Source organism: Hordeum vulgare, chromosome 6H (genome assembly GCF_904849725.1).
Source record: "Hordeum vulgare subsp. vulgare chromosome 6H, MorexV3_pseudomolecules_assembly, whole genome shotgun sequence".
Classification (NCBI taxonomy): domain Eukaryota; kingdom Viridiplantae; phylum Streptophyta; class Magnoliopsida; order Poales; family Poaceae; genus Hordeum; species Hordeum vulgare.
The window spans coordinates 462470505-462482313 of record NC_058523.1 but is presented as its reverse complement, the minus strand read 5'-3'; the positions used below and the strand labels follow the sequence as shown (position 1 = coordinate 462482313).

Sequence of the window (11809 nt, the reverse complement as noted above, 5' to 3'; positions counted from 1 at the left end):
TGGTTCGTGCAAGCGTTCGACAATTCTGCATTTAGGCATCGGGTAGAAATATGTGAAGTATTTTTGTTTCGGATAACATAAATAAATTATTGCATAATTATTTTAAGAAATCACCTCACAAATATGCAAATATAAAATATTTTTTATCGTATCCAAGGTAGCCATGTCCTCATCACCGTCGCTATAGTATGTGAAGAGGTTGGCATGATTGGGGACAGTTCGTGACGGGAGGTGGAAGACGGCAAGGAAAGGAAGAAATGACGTGGGCTGTCAGACGCTGATCGGACGAATGAAAAAAAGGTGGGTGAGGTAAAAAGAAGTTCAAGCACATATCAAATGGGTGCTTCCTTTATTTGCCAAATCAAAAAATTAAGGTATGTGCTACGAATCATTCGACTGATTTTCTGCGGAAATCAATCGGGTCATGGACCATCAGATCTGTCGCGTTACCCGTTGGATTCGGTCAACGCCAATGACTGGTTCGTCCTCCTCTCGTTGCAACGAAGAGCATCTTGGTAGGGAGCAGCGTCGCTCGACTCAGAGCAGAGAACACATCCCTCATCGGCCCGCAACGATGCTCCACTTGCCGGGGAAGCTTCACTGCAGCGCCACGCTAGTGCGGTGAGCTCCAATGTAGCACCATCGCCGGTGATGCTTCATTGCAGCGGCATCGGCACTCCGTCACTACTCAATCCCAGCACATGGCGGCGGCCGACGATGTTTCACTGCAGCTCCGACCCGGCGCGACGATCTCCATGGCAGCACCTCGACGTGTGCCACCGGCGGAGCTTCACTGCGCCACGACGACGCGCGAGCTCCATGGTAGCACATTGATATTCCATCGGCAGAGCTTCACTGCAGCGCCACGCCATCGCAGCGAGCTCCAATGCAGCACCCGATTGCCGGTGACGCTTCACTCCAGCGGCGTCGGCACTCCATCAATGCTCCATCCCAGCGCCCGACGATGTTTAGACACGCCGACGCGACGAGCTCCATGGGAGCACCTTGACGTGCCGTCGGCGGAGCTTCACTACAGCGCCACCAACGCGTGTTGGTACTCCGTGGCAGCACCAAGAGCCCCCCGTTGAAGATCCATTGCAACACCCGATGGCCTCCGACGAAGCTTCACTTCAACGTTATCACCGCGGGCGGCAGTGCTCCATCACAGTGCGACATCGACAGGGTTGTTGTGACGAAGCACACGACGGCAACGGGCGGATATTGCGATGCAGCACGCGACGACGATGCAGGTCTTGTGCAGCAACGGCGGACACTATTGTAGCACGTGGTTGGACCTTATCATGCAGCATGCGCGCGATGTCGGGGTGGGCCGGGTCGCCTCTTCCTTGCAGCAGATGAGGAGAGAGCCCGTGGAGGGGAAATGTGAGGAAGAAGATGAGGTCAGGGATGGCACCCGCAGGGTATGGGTATGGGTGGAGCCTCCCCATACCCTTAGCCGCCCCATCTGATATTATCCATCATCCTTACCCATACCTGTCAACGGGTACAAATTTTCCCCATACCCGTTAGCTGACAGGGTAGACGGGTACCCGCGGGTAAAATTACCCATATTTGCAAAACACCAATTTTAAAAACTTATAGTTATAAACTGCATTGTATCATATAGTTTACAAAAATAGATTATAACTACAACACATACTTATAAAACAACATCATATAGTCATAAACAACAACACATTTGCAAAGATTTTCAATTCATAAATTATTGACATCGTGTAGATTGTAGAGATAATTTTGAGTTACATAGATTTTATATGGGTACACGGATATATGAGTATGCGTTATATGATCTCATACCCATACCCGCTCTATCCGATGGGTTTGAGAATTTTCTATTTATATACCCATCGGTAAATTTTTGTCCCATACTCTTACCCTAATAGGGGTTTTATCCGCAGGGTATGTGGGTAATGGGTATCCATTGCCATCACTAGATGAGGAGTTGGCGAGTGTGCAACAACGGAGAATGGGTACTCATATATTGCGAGTGTGCAACAACAATGGGTACCCATATGTTGCGATGCAGCACACGACGACGATGCAGGTGCTTCATCGTGTGCAGCAACGGCGGACACTACTTTTGCCCCTAGTCGGAGCTTTACTAGGCAGCTTGGGCGCGATGTCGGGGGTGGGCCGGGGTCGCCTCTTCCTTGCAACAGACAAGGAGAGAGCCCGTGAATGAGAAATGGGAGGAAGAAGATGAGGAGTTGGTGAGTGGAGGGGAACGCATCGAAAAGCATAAGATGGTAGGGAAGCGGGCGGCTGAGAGGGACACATGCCCATGTCTTGAGAAGGCTTAAGCCGCGCTGTAATTAGCCGGTTGATTTTAATATTTTTCGAAAATTTAAGACACGGAGGTGCATGCTCGCGACAATTTCCTTGACGACGGACCAAAAGGTCAGTTCAACACCTGTCATTCCGCATGCATTCCTACTGAACGGCTGCTTTAAACCGTTCAGTGTTTCACCCCCAAGAATCACGTAGAGAATGACTCACATTAGTCTTAGACGGAACGAAGAATGAGAGGACATAAATAACCGGCCCAATCAGTAGACATGCGGGCCAATGAAAATATCTGGAGGCCAACTGAGCTAGTGCTACGTGACGATGCCGTGGCCAGGCCAGGAGGACGGGGCTGGGATATTATAGGAGAGGGAAGAGTATATATCTGAGTAATCAATCGAGCATGCGGCCAAATGCTACAGCAGAATTACAGGAGAGGGAAGCATCAGTCGTCTCGTACGAGAGCGTGTGCAGCGCTGAGAGGAGACGGGACGTGGGCCGAAAGAGAGATGGATGGGTGAGCTGTTGGTGTTGCGACCTCCCGCGCTGGAAAGCTGGACTGGACTGGACTGGACTGCGTGGATTGGGCAATTGATTAGTGGCTCGGTCCAGCTCTTGCCCGATTAAACTGCGCAATAATTCGCTGAGCCTCACAGCTCCTAGTTTAGTTTAGATCTTTAGGCAGGGGCCGGGAGACCGGCAACGAGGAGAGAGCGGGAGCGGCGCATCACCGCCAATCTATAAATACCTGCCACGCCGCTCGCATTTCCCTCCACACCCAGGCACCACCACCACCACCCATCTCCCCTCCTCTCCTCCTCGTCTTCCTCCTTCGGGCCTCCGTTGCAGGTTGCAGGTAACAGAACCGAAGAAATCCTTTTGGAATGGGTGCCTTCATCCTCCTCCTCTGCTTGCTCGTGCCGTTGGTGCTCGTGTGCGCCGTCCGCGCCAGGAAGGGCGCCGGCGGGCGGTCGTCGTCGGGCGGCGGCAAGAAGGGCAGGCTGCCGCCGGGGTCCATGGGGTGGCCGTACGTGGGCGAGACCACGCAGCTCTACTCCTCCAAGAACCCCAACGTCTTCTTCGCCAGGAAGCGTAACAAGTACGGGCCCATCTTCAAGACGCACATCCTCGGGTGCCCCTGCGTCATGGTGTCCAGCCCGGAGGCCGCCAAGTTCGTGCTCGTCACGCAGGCGCACCTCTTCAAGCCTACCTTCCCGGCCAGCAAGGAGCGGATGCTGGGCCGCCAGGCCATCTTCTTCCAGCAGGGGGACTACCACACCCACCTCCGCCGTCTCGTCTCCCGCGCCTTCTCCCCCGAGGCCATCCGCGGCTCCGTCTCATCCATCGAGGCCATCGCCCTCCGCTCCCTCGGCTCATGGGAAGGCCATGAAGTCAACACCTTCCAAGAAATGAAGACTGTAAGTTCTTCTTCTTCTTCCATTCCTGCCTCCTCTGTTTTCATCTGCTCTGCTCTGCTCTGCGGCTAAATGCTTAGAAATGGTCACTGATGGTTTTGTTGGTGTCATTGCGCAGTACGCTCTGAATGTGGCATTGCTGTCCATCTTCGGGGAGGAGGAGATGCAGTACATCGAGGAGCTGAAGCAGTGCTACCTGACGCTGGAGAAGGGGTACAACTCGATGCCGGTGAACCTGCCGGGCACGCTGTTCCACAAGGCCATGAAGGCCCGGAAGCGGCTGGGCGCCATTGTGGCCCACATCATCTCAGCCCGGCGCGAGCGGGAGCGCGGGAGCGACCTCCTGGGCTCCTTCATGGACGGCCGCGAGGCGCTCACCGACGACCAGATCGCCGACAACGCCATCGGCGTCATCTTCGCCGCGCGGGACACCACCGCCAGCGTGCTCACGTGGATGGTCAAGTTCCTCGGCGACAACCCCGCCGTCCTCAAAGCCGTCACCGTAAGTCGCCATCAAACCGACCAGCTGACCCGCTTTGGCACCCCGGCATGTCGAAAGGCAGTGTCTCTGACCCGCGCGCGTGAAACGATTGACAACAGGAAGAGCACGCCGAGATCGCGAGGGAGAAGGCGTTGTCCGGCGAGCCGCTGTCGTGGGCAGACACGCGGCGGATGCGGGTGACGGGCCGGGTGATCCAGGAGACGATGCGGGTGGCGTCCATCCTCTCCTTCACCTTCAGAGAGGCCGTCGAGGACGTGGAGTACCAAGGTGAGCACTGAGCTCTGAGCAGAGACATCAATCAACTTCGCTTTGGTCGTTTGCGGCAGCGCACTGCTGTACCGTGCTGTACCTCTCGGAGTACAGCTACAGCAGTGCGCTGCCTGCGCATGAACTGGCTCGGAAAGGACGTGCTCCTAACCGAACGGACGAAATAGACCAACAACTCGAACTCGCAACTCACCTCGGCTCGGCTCGCTCCTCCGTGCAGGGTACCTGATCCCCAAGGGCTGGAAAGTGCTTCCCCTGTTCCGGAACATCCACCACAACCCCGACCACTTCCCCTCCCCCGAAAAGTTCGATCCTTCACGATTCGAGGTCAGCATCATCACATCTTCTTCTTCTACTGTTTTTTTTTCCTTGGATGATGATGATGATAGGCTTGAGAGTCCCCCGTTGTTCATTAGCTGATTGCGTTTTTGTTCTTGGTGACTGCAGGTGGCCCCCAAGCCCAACACGTTCATGCCGTTCGGGAACGGGACCCACTCGTGCCCCGGCAACGAGCTGGCCAAGCTGGAGATGCTCGTCCTCTGCCACCACCTCGCCACCAAGTACAGATGGTCTACCTCCAAGTCCGAGAGCGGCGTGCAGTTCGGCCCCTTCGCCCTGCCCATCAACGGCCTCCCCATGACCTTCACCCGCAAGGCCTGATCTATGTCTTCCTCCTTCGGAAAATCAACACCACGATAGAGGCAACGGCGTGGCGCATGCGAACCGGATCGGTTCTCCATCCGTCAGTGTCCGTGCCGGTCGCCGTCGGAGGGGACACTTGTAGCGGTGGGCGCCGCGGCGGGAGCTGGCGATGGATCGGATCGGAGCACGGACCGTCAAAGTCCTTTGTACAGATTCTTCTTCAGCTAGGACCATGACGGCCGGGCGAGACAAGACCAGGAAAAATTCCTGCCCTTCACAAACACACACCAGTCAGTGGTAGCACTACGTAGGCATTCTCAGCTAGGGAGATCCGGCGCCACAAAGAAGTGGCGCCCAACTGTAAAACCAACCATTTTTTATCCTTTTCTTTCAGTTTTTTTATTTTTAGTTTTTTGGCAACACCTATAGGAGGAGAGAAGACAGCAGACTGACAGGCCCTGATTGGGATGTAAGATAGGTTGCCCGCCTGAAAGCAGGCTGGCAGCTAGATCGAATAATCAATCAATCCATCGATCGACCGCGGCAAGGGCCAAAAGGAGGCCCCCGGGAGAGCGACCCCTTTGTATTGTTTGTTACACGTCAATGCAACTGGAAATTGGCTTTCTTATGGTTATGGATGGAATCGCATACAAGTATCTGTGATCTGTTTCTATATGTCTCAATACTAGTATTAGCTGGGCAGTACGGGTAGGAGTAAGCAACACTCATTCCCGATCGCCTCGTGCGTGTCCGTGCATGCTTCGAAGCAACAAAGTCCACGCTACACAAGGTACACCTCCTCCATAAAATATCGCCTGGACTTTGGGGGTGGGCCAAACAATCAACGCATGCTTGTGGTCGAGATTGATGCTCTAGAAACAAAGCCTTTTGGCTGGCCTCTGTGATTCTGGAAGGGCTAGCTCTTCACTCCCTTGGTGGAGCCCTGTCTCCACTCTTGCTCTTCTCTTAGATCAACCACTCTTAGAGTTCTACAAACTAATTCTGGAAGAAGCTGGTCATAGTAGGAGCTTGAATCCAAGTTGATGGATGTCACCTAAGAGTATCTCCAAGGTTGACCTTCAAATTTCTTCGGTGTATGTCTATTTTTATGTCCAAGCGTGATCCATCATTAGTAGGAAAAACCTTATAGGTAGGAGCCTAATAGTAGCGTTGGAAATTGTCACGCACTGCTGCTACTTAGCAGCATCGCTGGCTCTGGCAAGCGCTACTGATAATGGCCTTAGCAGTAGAGTTTGATATGTAAACAGTGCTACTGCTAAACGTGGCACAACAAGCCCACCGACGGTACCAATAGTAGCAGCGCACGCTTGAGAAAAGCGCTACTGCTAAATAGAATAGAAATAGCGCTCTTAGGGAATTATCGCCACTAGTACGCGTGCTCCTCTGTTGGCTCCCAAATCCCCTAACTCTCCCTCCACTTCTTCCCTCTCCCTCCTCTCCCTCGCGCGCTCTTGTGTCGCCGTCGCCGCCCGCCGGAGCCCTCCCTGTCTGTCCCTGCGCGCGCCTTCGACCCCCCTCCCCTGCCGCTCCGGTAAGCCCCCCGTCCCCTCCTCCCCATGTTGTGGTTGCTGTAATTTTGTTTACTTATGGGCCAGCCCAATATATAATTTCAGAAAATTCCTAATAAATCCTAGAGGCCCACGCAACCCATTTGTGCAAGACAAGAGGTGGAAATGTTTAGTCCCACATTGCTAGTTTAGTAGGAGTTGGACCTCCTTATAAGGGAGGATATTTTCACACATGTATGAGCTTGAGAACAAGAGAGACATACACACGCGCTCCTCCTCCTCCGCCGCCCGCCTCGCCGCGCCGCGGGTTGCGGGAATGAGCCGAGCCGAACTAAAATTTTGCCACGCACGACCGAGTCTCTCTGTCTTCTTATTTTATATAAAGATATAGAGAATAACTCGATCGGTCGTAGAATGATTTCGTGATCTGATCTTCATTTGGGCGGCTTTCGCTCAATCCGTGGCTGCGTTACAACCCACCAATAGTAAATTCCAGAGCGGAAGACGAAAAAGATAGGACGGGGTATACGAAAGATCACTCGGAGAAGCTAAACATTTTTTTGCTGTAGTGGATATTGAAAGCAAACGCTGTTGTCCGTGCGTTTCGTATCCCTAGCTCTCTTCAGCTCCCGTCGCTGGTCTCTCGCCTCCTTCTCCTGCGCCTATAAAAGAGAGGTCGCTCCTCTCCGAAGAGACGCATCAGAACTTCCCTCTCGCCACTGGTTCCTTTCTCTGTGCTGCTGCTACGTTCTTCCCCATCCCGTCTTGCGGCGTGCACCGTAGGTCGGGATAGTAGGCCTCCGAAACTACGTCTCTTCGAGTCCTGTACGGGAGAAGGGCGATAAGGTTTTTGGGGACCGCTCAGCGCGACTACTGGCTTCCATCACGGACACCGACGATCTCTTCCCGGACGACGACTACTTCCTTGACGTCGACCACCTCTTCGGGAACATGGCCAACGACAACGCGAACACTAATCCTCCTGCTGCCGTAACTCAGTACATACACATGTTCTTTTTTGAGTTCCTACCGCAATTTTTTGCTATAGTTTCACTTCTAGATATGTTCCGTTTCTGCTCATCACTCCATATGATACCTTGTCTATTTAGAACGGTTACACACATGTTCTTTTCTAGATCATACGTGCACATGTCTTTTGTCGTGTCATCTCTATATTGCATGCCTTCTTTCATCTTTATTATGATGGTTATGTGTATCCTAGCTTTCCTTTTAATAAATTTCTATGGTAAATTGCTCTTATTTCCAACAATCCAAAAACCTTATCATAGGAAATTTACCCCGAGTGGTTTTGCTGCTTCCATGAGACCTCCTTTGTTCTTGGGTGTCCACTATAAGAGGTGGCACATGAGAGTTGTATTGTGGTTTCAAACCATGAGCTGCTATGACGCCACTCTTGGCAAACTTGAAGGAGATCATGATGCTCAACAGGAGCTAGCTTTTCAGAAAATGGATACCTTGTTTAAGGCTGCTCTCTTGAGAGTTCTCGGTGAGAACATAGTTGATGCTTATGCGCCAATTGATAATGGAAAAGATATGTGGGATGCACTCGAGGCCAAGTTTGGGGTCTCGGATGCTGGCACTGAGCTGTACATCATGGAACAATTCTATGACTACAGGATGACTGAAGAGCGCTCCGTGGTTGAGCAAGCTCACGAAATACAGTCATTTGCAAGAGAACTTGAGCACTTCAATTGCATGCTACCGGACAAGTTTGTTGCCGGAAGCATCATCACTAAACTTCCTCCTTCGTGGAGAAACTTTGCTACCTTACTGAAGCATAAGAGACAAGAGTTTTCCATTCCGTTTCTCATAGGTACTCTTGATGTGGAAGAAAAGGCGAGAGCAAAAGACACACGTGCTCGAGGCTTTGAGGGAGGTTTTAGTGCCAATCTGGTACAGAAGAAAAACTTCCAGCCCCACAATTTCAAGAACAAGGGCAAGTTTGATGATAAAGCAATGTTTGATGGGAAGAACAAGGCTGTACAACACACCAACTTCAAGAAGAAGAATGACAAGAAGAAAGGTGTTTGCCATGTGTGCGGAGATCCTGATCATTGGGCACCTAACTGCCCTAATCGTTATGACAAGCGTCAACATGGGAAAGGCGGCAAGTCCGCTAATGTTGTCATTGGAGACACTGACGTGGAGGATGTTGGGTATGGTATATTTCCCACTATCCTTTCAGTATGTCATTTTCCCGATTGGCTGATTGACACGGGTGCTAATGTGCATGTATGCGGTGATATTTCCATGTTTTCATCTTATCAGTCCACAGGGACTTCCACCGTGCTGATGGGCAATGGTTCAAGTGCTTCTGTTCGTGGTGTTGGCACGGTCAATCAGAAGTTTACTTCGGGGAAGGTCGTGCGGCTGAAGAACGTGCACTATGTCCCCTCCGTGAATAAAAATCTTGTTAGCGGATCTCTTTTGTGTAAAGATGGCTACAAGCTTTTCTTTGAGTCTAATAAATTTGTAATATCCAACTATGGAACTTTTGTTGGCAAAGGCTATGAGTCAGGAGGCTTGTTCCGTTTATCCTTGGCAGACGTTTGCAATATAGTTGTTAATCATGTTTACAACAATAGTGAATCAAATGTATGGCATTCACGTCTATGTCATGTTAATTTTGGTTGCATGTCACGACTAGTCAAATTGAACTTAATCCCTGGCTTCACCACCGTCAAGGGATCTAAGTGTCAAGTTTGTGTGCAAGCCAAACAACCTCGTAAGTCTCATACGACTGTCGAAACGAGAAATCTTGCACCACTAGAGTTCATACATTCAGATCTATGTGAAATGAGTGGCATTTTGACAAAAGGTGGAAAGAAATATTTCAAGACACTAATTGATGACTCCACTAGATACTGCCGAGTGTATCTTATGAAATCTAAGGATGAGGCTTTGAACTTTTTCAAGATCTATAAAGCTGAAGCAGAAAACCAACTTGATCGAAAGATCAGGAGGATTAGGTCCGATCGTGGTGGAGAGTATTTTTCAAATGAATTTGATTATTTCTGTGCGGAACATGGTATAATCCATGAGAGGACGCCTCCCTATTCACCTCAATCAAATGGGATAGCCGAAAGAAAGAAGCGTACTCTAACTGATTTGGTTAACGCCATGTTAGACACATCGGGTCTCTCCAAGGCATAGTGGGGGGAGGCGATATTGACTGCATGTCATGTCCTGAATCAAGTTCCCACAAAGAACAAAGAGATAACTCAATTCGAGGAATGGGAAAGAAAAGGTTAAAACTCTCTTATCTACGAACCTGGGGTTGTTTGGTGAAAGTCAATGTGCCAATCCCAAAGAAGGGCAAGCTAGGACCAAAAACTGCGGATTGTGTTTTTCTGGGCTATGCTTTTCATAGCATTGGATATAGATTCTTGGTTGTAAAATCTGAGGTATCTGACATGCATGTCGGTACAATCATGGAGTCGAATGATGCGACTTTCTTCGAATATATCTTTCCCATGAAGGATATAGCTACCTCATCTAATCAGGAGATGCCTTATTCATCAAACCATGAATTAGTCACAATTACTGAACCTATCATTTCGCTGGAACACTTTGAAAATATTGTGGAGGAGAACAATGAAGTTCCTACCAGGAGCAAGAGACAGAGGATTGCAAAGTCCTTTGGTGATGATTTTCTTGTGTATCTCATAGATGACACTCCCAGTTCTATTTCAGAGGCCTATGCGTCTGAAGATGCTGACTACTGGAAGGAAGCAGTCCATAGTGGGATGGATTCCATCTTGGCAAATGAAACTTGGACATCACTGATCGTCCTTATGGGTGCAAACCTATAGGATGCAAATGGGTATTCAAGAAGAAGCTTAGGCCTGATGGTACTATCGAAAAGTACAAGGCACGACTCATGGCTAAGGGTTATACCCAAAAGGAAGGTGAAGACTTCTTTGATACTTACTCACCCGTGGCTCGACTGACCACTATTCGAGTACTATTTTCACTAGCCGCCTCACATGGTCTTCTCGTTCATCAAATGGATGTTAAGACTGCTTTCCTAAATGGAGAGTTGGATGAGGAAATTTACATGGAACAACCAGATTGGTTTGTAGTAGATGGTCAGGAAGGCAAAGTATGCAAGTTGCAGAAGTCTTTATATGGACTTAAGCAAGCACCCAAGCAGTGGCATGAGAAGTTTGAAAGAACTCTAACAACTGCAGGCTTTGTAATAAACGAAGCTGATAAATGTGTGTACTATTGCCATGGTGGGGGCGAGGGAGTTATCCTTTGCTTGTATGTTGATGACATACTGATTTTCGGAACAAATTTGAATGTTATTAAAGAGGTCAGTGATTTCCTATCTCACTGTTTTGAGATGAAGGATTTAGGAGTGGCTGATGTCATTCTGAACATCAAGTTGTTGAGAGAAGAAGATGGTGGGATTACGTTGCTTCAATATCATTATGTGGAAAAGATCTTGAGTCGCTTTGGGTATAGTGACTGCAAGTCCTCTCCCACACCATATGATGCGAGCGTGATGTTTCGAAAGAATCGAAGAATTGCTAGAGACCAATTGAAATATTCTCAGATTATTGGCTCGCTTATGTACTTAGCCAGTGCTACAAGACCTGACATTTCTTTTGCTATTAGCAAACTGAGTCGGTTTGTCTCAAAACCTGGAGATGTGCATTGGAAAGCTCTACACAGAGTTTTGCGTTATTTGAAAGGCACTGCAAATTATGGAATTCACTATACTCGACACCCAAAGGTGCTTGAAGGGTATAGTGATTCAAACTGGATCTGTGATGCTCATGAGATAAAGGCCATGAGCGGATATGTATTCACTCATGGAGGTGGCGCTGTTTCTTGGAAGTCTTGCAAGCAAACGATCTTAACAAGGTCAACAATGAAGCAGAACTAACAGCACTAGATACAACTACGGTAGAAGAAGATTGGCTTCGCCGGCTCTTGAGTGACTTGCCGGTTGTCGAGAAACCTGTACCGGGTATCCTTATGAATTGCAACAATCAAACTGTGATCAGGAAAGTGAGCAACTCAAAGGATAACATGAAGTCATCAAGACACATTCAGAGAAGGTTAAAATCTGTTAGGAAAATGAGAAACTCTGGAGTTATTGCATTGGATTATATCCAAACATC

The 11809-nt window shown here is 49.6% G+C and overlaps 1 protein-coding gene across 1 annotated transcript; it reads left to right on the top strand.

Moving 5' to 3' along the window:
- The first annotated feature begins 3066 nt into the window (after positions 1–3066).
- On the top strand, positions 3067–5764 carry LOC123404304 (abscisic acid 8'-hydroxylase 1). Its single transcript, XM_045098229.1, has 5 exons — positions 3067–3722; positions 3838–4221; positions 4320–4488; positions 4709–4815; positions 4936–5764. The coding sequence occupies exons 1-5, from the start codon at positions 3189–3191 to the stop codon at positions 5146–5148; spliced, it is 1407 nt and encodes a 468-aa protein (XP_044954164.1). The 5' UTR covers positions 3067–3188; the 3' UTR covers positions 5149–5764.
- The last annotated feature ends 6045 nt before the right edge of the window (positions 5765–11809 follow it).